At 40.0% G+C, this 12,191-nt stretch overlaps 1 protein-coding gene across 1 annotated transcript in view; it reads left to right on the top strand.

Moving 5' to 3' along the window:
• The first annotated feature begins 1,597 nt into the window (after nucleotides 1–1,597).
• Nucleotides 1,598–12,191, top strand: part of LOC111237716 (collagen alpha-1(XII) chain-like) — a 110,584-nt gene continuing 99,990 nt past the window's right edge. The window contains exons 1-6 of the mRNA XM_022766920.1: nucleotides 1,598–1,646; nucleotides 2,266–2,376; nucleotides 6,024–6,140; nucleotides 8,907–9,050; nucleotides 10,962–11,012; nucleotides 11,865–12,128. Coding sequence (XP_022622641.1) covers nucleotides 2,301–2,376; nucleotides 6,024–6,140; nucleotides 8,907–9,050; nucleotides 10,962–11,012; nucleotides 11,865–12,128 — 652 coding nt within the window. The 5' untranslated portion in view covers nucleotides 1,598–1,646; nucleotides 2,266–2,300. The remainder of the gene's footprint in view (nucleotides 1,647–2,265; nucleotides 2,377–6,023; nucleotides 6,141–8,906; nucleotides 9,051–10,961; nucleotides 11,013–11,864; nucleotides 12,129–12,191) is intronic.

The following is a 12,191-nucleotide window of genomic DNA, read 5'->3' on the forward strand; positions in this document are numbered from 1 at the left end:
AAACTAAATAATTACATCCTGTCGTTAACTCTGCTGCTGCTGCTGCTGCTGCTGCTGCTGCTGCTGCTGCAGAGACTCTCAGAAATCACAACAAAAAAACCTTAAAGAATCTGAATTTATCATTTGGCAGATTCCTCATGTTCATCTCTGCTGTGAGTGTTGGGTGGGTTCTTCTCTGCTGTCTGTTTTAATTTAAGCAGAGTGCAAGAGGAGACGGCCTCGGGCCTGCTCTGCTATCAGTCCCCACCCACCACACATCATTTAACACTTAAAGTCACCAGCTGAGCTGCAGCTTCTCCCTCACTGATCCGCACTGAGGAATCTGCTGTGTAAGATAACACACTGCTGCTGCTGCTGCTGCTGCTGCTGCTGCTGCTGCTGCTGATGATGATGATGATGATGATGATGATGATGATGGTGTGAGAATCTGAAACACTGTGTGTTGGTTCATTTGACAAATTTGGAGACACTAACTCACAAACTGATTCTAGTAAATATTGGAGGCAACACACAAACTCTGACAGAGCCAGTGCAAATTAGTGATGATGATTTATTTTGGGGGCGTTTTAAATGAGCTTTGACAAACTTTAGCTCATGACATCACCATAAAGACAACTAAACAATTTTGGGGGTTGCTTTGACACAACTGAGGGCGTTGACACAAATTGTGTGTTTGTGAAATGATGGTGTAACCTCACAGTGTACCAACTCTGGGGTTATGAGATTTTGGGGGCATCACACTGAACTTTGAGATTTGCTGTTGTAATACTTGGCAGATTGAAGACTGAAAAAAACCTTTTAGAATAAGGAAAATAAATGCTCTTTGAGTTCAGAGACACGGTGACCAAATACATTTTGCGGATTCTTGACCAAATTGTAGGATTTAGGAATGCTTGATAAAATGTCACGTATCCTCACTATAGTCATGTTCAGTTTCTGTAGTAATTAACTGTATAACTAACAGCTCAGTCACTTTGATGAAATCCTGCTGAGGACCCTGGGCTCCGTCCCTGACACTGGAGCGATGCGTTAAAAAGGAAAAGACTGAGTTGGGGTTTACTTTACAGGACTGCGTAATATTTTCCCATTGATTCACGAAATGAAAAAGGGGGTAAAAACCTCTGACAGTTTCCCTCCTCTGATCCCCCTCTTCCCGAAAAGCAGATCTGCACAGCTCTCTCTCTCTTTGCGGCCGAGACGCACAGAAGCCCTCCATCACCGGAAAGGAATGCAGAAAACTATGTAAAAGTTTCCGAGTGTGTGTGTTCGTGCGTGTGTGTGTGTCTTCTCTCTCTCTCTCTCTCTCTCTCTCTCTCTCTGTGTGTGTGTGTGTGTGTCCCAGCACTTTCAGAGAGGTTACACATCATTTTTTGGCCCGACTGGATGTCGTAAGAGCTCGCGGCGGGGCAGGCAGAGCTGGGAGCAGCCCCCCTGTTAAGTAGCAGATTGTGTGGAGAGTCTTCCCACTTGGAAAGAGGCTCGCGACGCGTCTGGGAACCAAAAACCCGCTGAGCGCTCTGACTTCAACACCGGACCACCTCACTCTCCCTCTCCTCAGGCTGGGGTCTACAACAGAGATTTAACCTTTTTTATTTTATTTTTTTTTTAAAAACCAAAGCAAAGAATTCCTACAGTCTCCTCTCTAGGTCAGTGATGCATGGTTTTTGAGTTTTGCAGTTTCAGGTGAATTATTTGAGCTCCAGGCGATATCATGATAGCTGATTTAATTCATTAGAAGACAAGGTTTTCTAGACTTAACTATCTCTAATATCAAGCACATTACAAGCACATTTTATTCGGAATATTTCCAGAACCGCGTGGACTTTTTCTACTATTTCTTGCTTTGCGGTGCGTAATTACGCACGGCGCCAGGAGTCGATGCTCGGTTATTCTGATCTGTGGAAAGACGCTGTCTCTGCTAGTCTGGGTGACTCTCATCAGCCGAAGCAGTAGTTAGTGGATTGGACCCTTTGCAGAGTAAATGCACTTGATAAGCTCTCATTAGAGTTCTGAAGTTTACTCTGGTTTATTGATTGTTAAAAGCTGTTCAGTTTTTGAGCTTTGGACTTTATCCATTCACACATATAGAGCTTTTCATGTATTATTTTTCCCGGCTGCCTTCACAGCAGTTTACATGTGGCCTTTAAGCAGATAACTAACAATAGATTTGCATGTAGCGGGTGAAGGAGCCGTGAGCTTCACAGTCTCGGGGCTTGTGGCGGGCTGATGGTGAAGGTCTAACCGCCTCCTTCGTTCCTGTCGCAGCTTCATTCATGTGCTGCTGAGCTGAGGAGCTGAAGATGAAGTGCAGGCTGTCTCTGGCGGCGGCTGCCCTCCTGGCACTGCTGCTGTCCTCCGCTCAGGCCCAGAAACCAGGTAAAGCCTCCTCCTCCTCCTCCTCCTCCTCTCACTATGATCCAACTCATCTCACTTCAACTCCTCTCACCTCTGTCTTTTCTCTGCCTGCAATGTGTAGCTGCATATTTAGTCTGAATAAAAAAAAATCACATAGTGAAAGAAAATGTGTGTGTTGGTGAATTGATTTGTTTGACCTGATTTGTCTTTTTCAGCCTCGGTTTAATCTTTGATTGATTATCTGTGTTTTCACTCCAATAATTCCAGTTTCCATCAGGAATTCGCCAGATTTCCTCTTGAGGAGAAAAACTGTCTCGGCTGCAGATATCTGGTTTGAATTTATGAATAGGAGCTTTTTGTCCAGACCAGTAGCATTCTTTTAAGTGGTTTAAGACATGAATGCAACTTGCTCACAGCAGTGATGTAGCTGAGACATAAAAGTACAATGAAACATGGCGTCCAGTTAGCGAGGAAGTCGCCTGTATGAAGAAAAACCAGCAATATTGGTAGAAAAGGTGAATTTTTTCCATCTTTTTTCCGACTTCAGGCCGCCTGGATTTACTCCATTAGAATTTACAGACAGTGAAGGTTCTTAAAAATGATCATTTACAGTAAAAATGTAATAAAAGCATGTGTTTTAGCCCCAGTGTGATCCCATGTCAGCCTGTAGAAGTAGTAATAAATGTTCCTCTGTAGGTCAAGTAGGGCATCTTTTCATCCCAGACATGTAGTTTGATCTCTTTTACACCAGGAGGGGCCCTTGCTCAAATTCTCCTATCTGTTCCTGTAGCATACATTTCTCCAGTTTCAAAAAAAAAAAAAGAAGAAAAAACGAAAAAGAAAAAAAAACCCAGACGGCACGTGGCCAAGTTTCCTCCCTACGTCTTTTCTCCTGATGGAACGGAAAGACAAAATATGAGTTTCACATTATTTTCCAGAGGTTTGAGAGGTTAGGGCAGGAGAGAGTCTGCGCCTCTGGATTTTCTCTCAGCTTAAAGTAAAAGAAAAAAAAAAAGAAAAGTGCAGTAAAAACTCATTGGATCACAGGAGGAGAAGCCTCCACTCCTCTACTTCCAGGAGAGTTTCTGACCTCCTGTGACCCCCGCTTTAATGTCCCGCCAGGGGCCCCCGCTGCCTTTCCAGGGGTCACAGCATCGTAACGGCGTCGTATATATTCTACCGTGTGGAATGGTTTGACGTGTTGGGGCCCGAGTTAAAGGCTGAAGCACGTTGAAGATAAAAAAGCTGGGATGAGGAAGCCCTCTGCTCTAAACTGTCACATCTGAGGTGAAAAATTACAAATTAAAAGCGCTTTAGAGCAGAGAGGAAAACCTCAACGAAAAGCTCCAAAGCCTGGATGTGAGTGAGGATGGTGTGTGAGTGAGTGTGTGTGTTTGTGTGTGTGTGTGTGTGTGTGTGTGTGTGTTCCTCTGGATGAGAGTTTTTGGGTAGTTTTGGTTATAATAGACCCGTTTGGAAACAGAAGCAGGAGCCCGCGGCCCTTGAATTGATTCACCAGGTTGGTGGTTCCTCAGTTTTTGACGTCCTGTCACACCTCCCAGTCAAGCCTTGACCCCGAGTCTTGGCTTCACGACAATATTTTACTGTGATATTCTTCACTGGCACACTAACAGATGAACTGGTTGGTGGTCTAGAAAAAAAAAAGTCATCTTTAAACTCTAGCTAGATTATCTGTGGTATGATGTGTTTGTTTTTTTGTTTCTCTTAGTAATTTGACCCTAATTTGTGTGTTTCTGTAGAACTTCACGAGAATCTGTGCAGCTGCAAAATTTAATAAAATGAGCTCAAACTCCGGAGCTCAGATTACCCGCTGCAGACGTGATGATAACGTTCCTCCAGCATGAAAAGATTAAGAATTAGACGCACGGTTTCCACCTGTTTGTGACATGAAGAGCTTAGATTTCAGTTTAGGAAACAAGCAGTATTTGGTTTAAGATCTGCCATTATAAACCTGTGAAGGAGTCTATTAATGAAGCCCATTCACCCCATAAATCAATCATCATAATGTGTGGGTGACAGGTTAATAATACACTAACGTCTTTTAATAGAAAGTGTCAGAATCAGTGATTCAGCCCGTGTTATTGCTTGGTATTACTCACCCCTACTTTCGAGTAAAAACATTGTCATCATGAGTTGTGAACTGAATCTGCATTAGCTGTTTTAACTTGTTTAATTACAGGACTTTGACTTATTATTATTATATTATATTTAAAGCTCTTAACAAGATTAGCATGTCTAATTTTAGTGAGTCTAGCCAGTAAAGCAGATTTAAATAATGGTGCATCATAGCAAGCTAGATTTTCAGGTAGGCTGCGTTATATTTGGAGTTTTCCACCCCAACCTGAAGAATATCATTTTAAAATATTTTTTTTTAGGAACAATCTCTGGTCCCTTGTGTACATGGAAACTTTTTGTCCGTTGCTCCAAGTTGTTAAAAACAACTTTTCATGTACACGTGCATGATCCTCCATGTCAGTGATGAAGATTCGAAACTTTAATCTGTGCGCACTTTTACCCTGTTTGTTGGTTAACCAACACCAGAGCCAGTGGTTCTTAAATTATAGTCCAGATCCTGAAAGGATTCCCAGACTTTTCACTGGATGTTTGACAAAAGTAACGGAAGATTTAAGTGATTAAATCTAAAAGTCCTATCAGGAGCTCAGATAATTTAAAAACCCCTGGTGCAAATTTTTGGGTAGTGTAAGCAGGAAAAAGACGTACACATGTCTTAACCGACATTGTGTATTCTTTTATGAGGTTTGCAATGGAGACGATGACAGCGATCAATCAGCTCTTTATCCATTGTATAATCAATACCGGAGAGTTTTATCACATCTGTGTGTTTTTTTTGTTGTTTGTCAATTCAACATCATGAGTTGGATTGAGGTCATGGACAGTCTACTGGATGTCAGCCGGTCCATGTTGTAGTTTGTTGCCAGGTTGGGAAACTTTTATTTATTTATTTATTTTTTTTAAAGTGGCTGGTGATTTTCCAAAATTTCATTCTCCCCCGATTGTCCAGATGTTCAATTTTGAAATTTCCATGTTGAAATTCGGTCTTAAATTCACTTATCCAATTTCAGCAATTTGATTTTTTGACTTGACTTGAAAAAATGAATTTCATTTTTATAAAATACTTTTTTATAAAAGACACCTGAGTTCCCTGTCTGACCTGGAGTATAGACAGAAGGTATTCACTAGTGATTACAACTAAATACCAATCACAATTAGGTATTAGTTGCTCATTGATTTCAAATCGGCCTGTTTTAACCTTCCACAGCCCTGGTCACAGCCAAAATTCATGTTTCGATCTTCCCGCCTTGTTTGTTTTATTTCTTAAATGTTCTAAACTTAGGGAGTGTGTTGTTGTTTTGTTGTGTTTGTTGTCTCACTGTGTTGTTGCTTGAGTTGTTGACTGTGGCCACTGGCCAAACAAGCTCAAACAAAAGTCATTTTTTTTTCCTCCAAAATGGCTTCCCTCACATCTGTAGTTTGGGATTGTCTCGTGTTGTTTGCTCCAACAGTGAACTTGTCTTACTTCACCCTGGAAGTGTTGACTGTTGGGAAAATCCTGTCATATTCAACATTACAATACATTCACGTGCTAAAGCTGCGGGATTAACTGTGTTGATGCTTTCTCTTCACAGTCAACCCTCCATCAGATTTGAGGTTTAAGATTTTAAATGAGAACACAGTGCAAATGATCTGGAGCAGACCACAGTCAAGGATACAGGGCTACAGAATACAAGTGACCTCAGACACAGGTGGGTGCTCATTAAACCTGCGAGTTCTGTCCTGCCGAGCCCATAACATTACAGGTGTTGTAAACTCTCTAACACATCGCTGTGCCTGGCAAGACAAGACACTCCCCGCAATTATCTGAAGATTTGTGCAGACACACGTTTGGCCCTGGCAGCTCTAATGATAAAAACTGACGGGGAAGAAAGAAAAAAACATTATGTATGGATAACAGTAATTGGCAGCCGGCTGTGCTGCCATTCAACAGCCAATGGAACATTAATTTAACAGCTGAGATGGTTTTGGAAAAGATGTCACATCAGCTGCCTCCACATTTCACTCAAAATAACTTAAACATCCAGGGTTTGCACTTAATTCCATTGAAGAGAAATCTAAATGCTACAGCACAATATTTTAGACAATAGTGTGCTGCCAACTTAACTAAGTCTTCATCTATGCACCACAGAGTTGTAGAGCTTAGGTGCTAATAAATATTCACACAGTAACTGCTTTATGTAACTGCTACATAACGGAACTAATTACTAACTAGCTACCTGACAGAACTAATATTAGCTTACAGTTACATTTAATAATATAAATAATAATGACGGGTAAGCACTCTTAACAAAATGAACTGGCTCATTGACAGAATTTAAGTTAGCTTTCATATTTACATTCAGTAACATTTATGTTGTTAAGTAACAGAACTAACATTAGCTTGCATAGTTGCATTCATTAACTGCCAGGTGTAACGGTTGTGTACAGTTAGTTATCTGAACCAGTTAAGTGGCAGAACTTACGTTAGATTGCATAATAATGATAATTCATATTAGCTTCTATACGTTCAGTAACTGTGAGGCGTAACTGTTACGTACAGGTAATTCACCAAACTAGCTAACTTGCAGAACTGACGTTAGCTTGCATGTTCACATTCAGTAACTGTGAGGTGTAATAGTTACGTACAGTTAGTTCACCGAACTGGCTAACTAAAATAACTAACAGTAGCTTGCACTCATTAACTGCCGGGTGTAACGGTTGCGTACAGTTAGTTATCCGAGCTAGTTAAGCGACAGAACTAACGTTTACTTGTATGTTTTCAGTCAGTAACCGCTAGGTGTAACAATTACGTAGCTGTACTAATTGCTAGCTAGCTCACCGACAGAACTTAAGTTAGCTTGCATGTTTATATTCATTAACTACCAGGTGTAACGGTTGCGTACAGTTAGTTATCTGAACTAGTTAAGCAACAGAACAAACGTTTGCTTGCATATTGTCAGTCAGTAACTGCTAGGTAAAGTTAGCATGCATATTTACATTCGTTAACTGTGAGGTGTAACTTACGTACAGTTAGCTCACGGTACTAGCTAGCTAAAAGAACTAACATTAGCATGCATATTTTCATTCATTAACTGCCAGGTGTAACAGCTGCGTACAGTTAGTTATCTAAACTAGTTAAGTGACAGAACTAACGTTTGCTTGCATATTTTCATTCAGTAACTGCTAGGTGTAACTGTTATGTATTATTAGTTAACTGAATTAACATTGATTAATATTAGCTTACAAATGTAAATGTAGTAGCTGCTAGTTGTAAACTAGCTTGTAAACAAACTAGCTAACTGAGATAACTAAGGTGCCTTGCATATTTACATGTTTCTAACTGCTACTAGTAACTGCTACTTACAGTGAGTCAACTGGACTTGCCAAACAACAGAATTAAAATTAACTTACACATTTTAAGTCAACAACTGCAATCAATTGTTACATACTGTTAGATAACAACTAGTTAATTGACCTAACTAACCTTAGCTTGCATATTTACATTCATTAATGGCAAAGTGTAACAGTTAGGTACTCTTAGCTAAACCAACTAACTAACTGACAGAACAAATTTGTTTTCCAAATTTTAATTTTGAAACTGCCAGGTGTAATTGCTGTACAGTTTAGGCTAACTGAACTAGCCAGCTGACAAAACTAACATTAGCTTGCTAGTAATTGACCTTTTTAGACTGAAGAGTAAAATAAGTCTGAACTTTGGACTTTAGCTGCTTCCATCTACTTCCAGTCTTTATGCTAAACTTTATGCTAAGCTAACCACATCCTGATTCCATCTTAATACCTAAAGCACAAACAGATTTATATTGATTTTCCTGTCTAATTCCTGAAAAGAAAAGTATTCCTTTAACGTTTAAGCACTTATTTAAAAACACAATGAAAACTTTTGGTAGACAAGAATCTGCCAACAAAACTACCTCAATCCCTTTATTTAACCGTTTATTTGTCACTCTAGGGTTTTTTTTAAAAGACAAGTCTTTGCCTATAAACCACAACGTAATTCTCTGTCTGTCAATTAAATTAATTAAAGTTACTTTAAAATGAGAAAGAAAGTATTTTTAACTGTCACATTGAGTACAAGTGAAGGCACAAGGTGTTATTTAATGGGCTTTGTAAACATTAAATGGGTCTTTTCACATAAATAATCCTGTAAACTCACACAACAGGCATCGGAAATCTAATAAAGATTTCATGACTATTTGAAGCTGAAGCATTTTAATTATAGTCTTAATGGAAAATTTAAGAGTATTTAAGAGTTCGAATAATGTGTTTTGATTCATACTAATGCGGAAAGTTTTCATTAAATTGAATCACATTGTTGTGTGTTTACACGGCTCTTCCAGTCCTCAGGTCAATAGTAAGAATCAGGTTCGTTTTGAAGCCCTGTTTTGACTCTTGGAGAAATGAAGTAATGCAATAGTTTCCTAATGGCTTCCCTCTGACTTTGTGCATTCTTGTAGATGAACCAACAAAAGAATTTACTCTTCCTGCATCTGCAACTAAGACCTCCATCTCAGACCTGACTCCGAATGTGGATTATTCTGTAACGATATCTGCATACGCCGGATCAGAGGAGAGTCTACCCATCACCGGCCAGATCACACGTGAGTCACTATCTCTCTCTCTCGGTGTGTGTGTGTGTGTGTGTATGTAGATTAGCACCAGACGTCTAACCAAATCTGGTAAAGTTTGTCTGCAACTGGTGAGTTTTGGCAGGAAGTCACCATGATGATGATCTACTTTAATCTAAAAACCAAACTCATTGCTAAGGGCCCTTTACACTGAGTGGACAAAATAAGAGAAACATCTGTCAACATAGTATAGTCTAAATAAAACAACATCTCCAAGAACAGTCTCAACGAAGAAATCTGTTTTCTGTATTTTGCTCACCCTCTGCACTTTTTCATTTTTATGATTTTGTTTTTACAAGTTCAGCTCAGGATGAGAACCTTTCAAATAAATGTAGTTTATTGAGAAAGCGATCACCACAGAGTTCATAGTTAATATTCACCAGGAGATAAAAATTATGTGACATTTTGTGAGACTAAAGATTATGATCTAAAAATTGGGATCGTAATTTAATTGGAGACAACAGTCAACAAAACAGTTTTACCACAAACTCTGAATATCGGTGAAGCCAGTTTTTCAGCAGTGCAAAAATGTGAAAGCTGTAGACTGAAGAGGACAGTAACTCTGCATCAGGGAACCTACTAATTCCTGTTGTGAAGTGTTTCCTGCAGTCTGAAACTGTGTGGGGACACAAACCCCATTGTTTTAGATTTCACCGGTAAAATTAAATCAAATTTTAAGAAAATAATCATCAGACTTCTTTTATATTTACCAAAAGGGACTATTGGGATTTTAAGACAACATGGATGAGAAGTCTTTAAAATGCTGGGAAAAAAATTGAATCCATGGTAACTGGGTAAAGTCCATCTGCTGATGAAGATTATGTAAAAGCTCCAGAGAAATTTCTAAATGCTCCTAGTGGTGAGACTGTTTTCTCAGCTGCTGTTTCCAAGGTGTACCTCAGTATTTGAAGCAGCTGTGGACTTTTTGAATGACTTTTTTTATAGAGACAAAATGAGATAGACACTTAGACAGTAAGTTGGGAAATTTATATTCCACGATGCGGAAAATAACTCTTTGGCTTCATCACTGACGGCATAAATCAAAAGCAAAAATGAGACAAATGAAAACACATGAGCAACAAGACATCAACAATAGAATTTTAAAAAGCGTTTTTTTTCAAAATATAAATCTTTTATAAAACATAGAAGTGGTTGGGATCTCTGCTCCCAAACCAGCAGGTCAGGACCTGCCAGGAGGTTTCAAGATAAAAGATGATGAGTCACAAGATAATTAAAGCTATGAGACGGTAAAACTGTTGCACACAGTTATGTTTATTTTTCTTGCTTTTTTAAAATTTTTGATCTTTTTTTCTGAGAAATATTGGATGTAGAAGCAATACATACAGTCCTCCAACTGCAGATACAGTAAGGGAAGATAAGACAAGTGCAGACAGTTTTAGCAGCTTAAAAGTCACACAAGTCCTGTAAAAAGTTAAAGTCTCATTTGACATTACATATGCATCACTGGATGAGTAGTGACCCAGATTTCCAGCAGCAACTGAGGTCTTCACTAATGTCATGGCAGTAGTTTGACGGGGACGCCTGCTTGGCACCGCCACATACTCTGATGACACTCTGATGACATTGTTTCTGACAGATTCCCTGGAAATCTGTCAGAAACAATGACATCAACCTGTTAGTTTCGCCCTTTGGGTTTTGTGTTGTTGGTTGTATCTATGAAGAGGAAATGCTGCTCAAGGAACATTCAGATGAGAGAATAAATCTCATGCATGGAAACAGAAAGAGTTTTATTCCAATCTGAGAAGTCTAAATAATTACGTTAAATGAGGCTTAAGGGTTTTTTTGAGGACACTTTCAAACAGAACACATTATCTGAATTGTATCTAACTTTTTTAATTATATGATTGTTTTCTTGTTTTTCAGTTGAGTCAGGTGGCAGACCATCCAAGAAGCCAGACCCTACAGATTCAGTCAGTAAGTCCTTTTGTTGGTTTATTTTAAATCTTAATTTGACGGGGTGTCTTACTTCCTTCCCGTTCAAGTCGCTGCCGTACCTCCTCAACTTTCCCACTTTTTGTTCTCGAGTTTTCTCCTTGGCTGCTGGGCGGCGTCCATCGGCCTGAGCTCAGCAGCGAAGGGAGGCTCCAACCACACAACACCCCATTGTATAGGAATAATCAAAATTAGGCCCCCATAAATCTCAGAAGTATTTGGTCATCGGTTTGGTCCCCTGCCGGCCAATTATGCCAATGTGAAGGAAGCTGCACATGCTCAGTGGGAGGGGGGTCGTGGGCGTGGCGGGAGGCTGCTGTTGTAGCTCGGGGGGGAGCGAGCTGAGAGGAGCCCAGCCCTGAAGTGCTGAGAGAAGTGGAAACCATTACAGATGCTGATTTACAAGAGCGCTGCTGCTGCCGCCCTGGCCCCATTCTGCAGATGATGACGAGCTTGTGCTGATTTTTCCTTCTTTTCATGAGAGGAAAAGTCACGAGGAAACTCCCAGAAAGCAGAGCAGAGATTCTTCTGCTTCTACCTATAACTGAGCAGTTTCAATCAATATCCAGTGCGACCGAACAGGATAATGATCTTTAAACACACTGAGTTGATTTGAGTGATACCGAGGTTTGATCAAATAAAACATAATCAACACTGAGCATGTGCAGTACATTTCTAAGAATGTTGTAACCTCCATTCTGCAAACTCAAAATATATATTTTTTATTTTTTATTTTTTTATTGTTAATTTCCTGCAATATCTGTTTTGTTTCTTCTTCTCTCTCTCTTTATTGTCTTCTCCATCACTTGCTTTCCCTCCTAAACTTTTTCCCAGAATGCTCTGTGAGCGCTGTCGCCGATGTGGTGTTTTTGGTGGATGGCTCCTGGAGCGTGGGCAGGCCGAACTTCAAATATATCCGCAACTTCATCTCGGCGGTGGCCGGAGCCTTTCAGATCGGAGCGGACAAAACCCGCGTGGGGGTGTTTCAGTACAGCGACACCCCCAGACCAGAGTTCAACCTGAACGAACACCTGACACGACCGGCGCTGCTGCGGGCCATCAGCACACTGCCATACAAAGGAGGAAACACCATGACAGGTACGCTGTTTTTGTTTTTAAATTTTGTTATTAAATAAATTGTTATTTTTCTCATTATTCTGT

This window comes from Seriola dumerili, unplaced genomic scaffold, assembly GCF_002260705.1.
Source record: "Seriola dumerili isolate Sdu_G_001 unplaced genomic scaffold, Sdu_1.0 BDQW01000025.1, whole genome shotgun sequence".
NCBI lineage: Eukaryota > Metazoa > Chordata > Actinopteri > Carangiformes > Carangidae > Seriola > Seriola dumerili.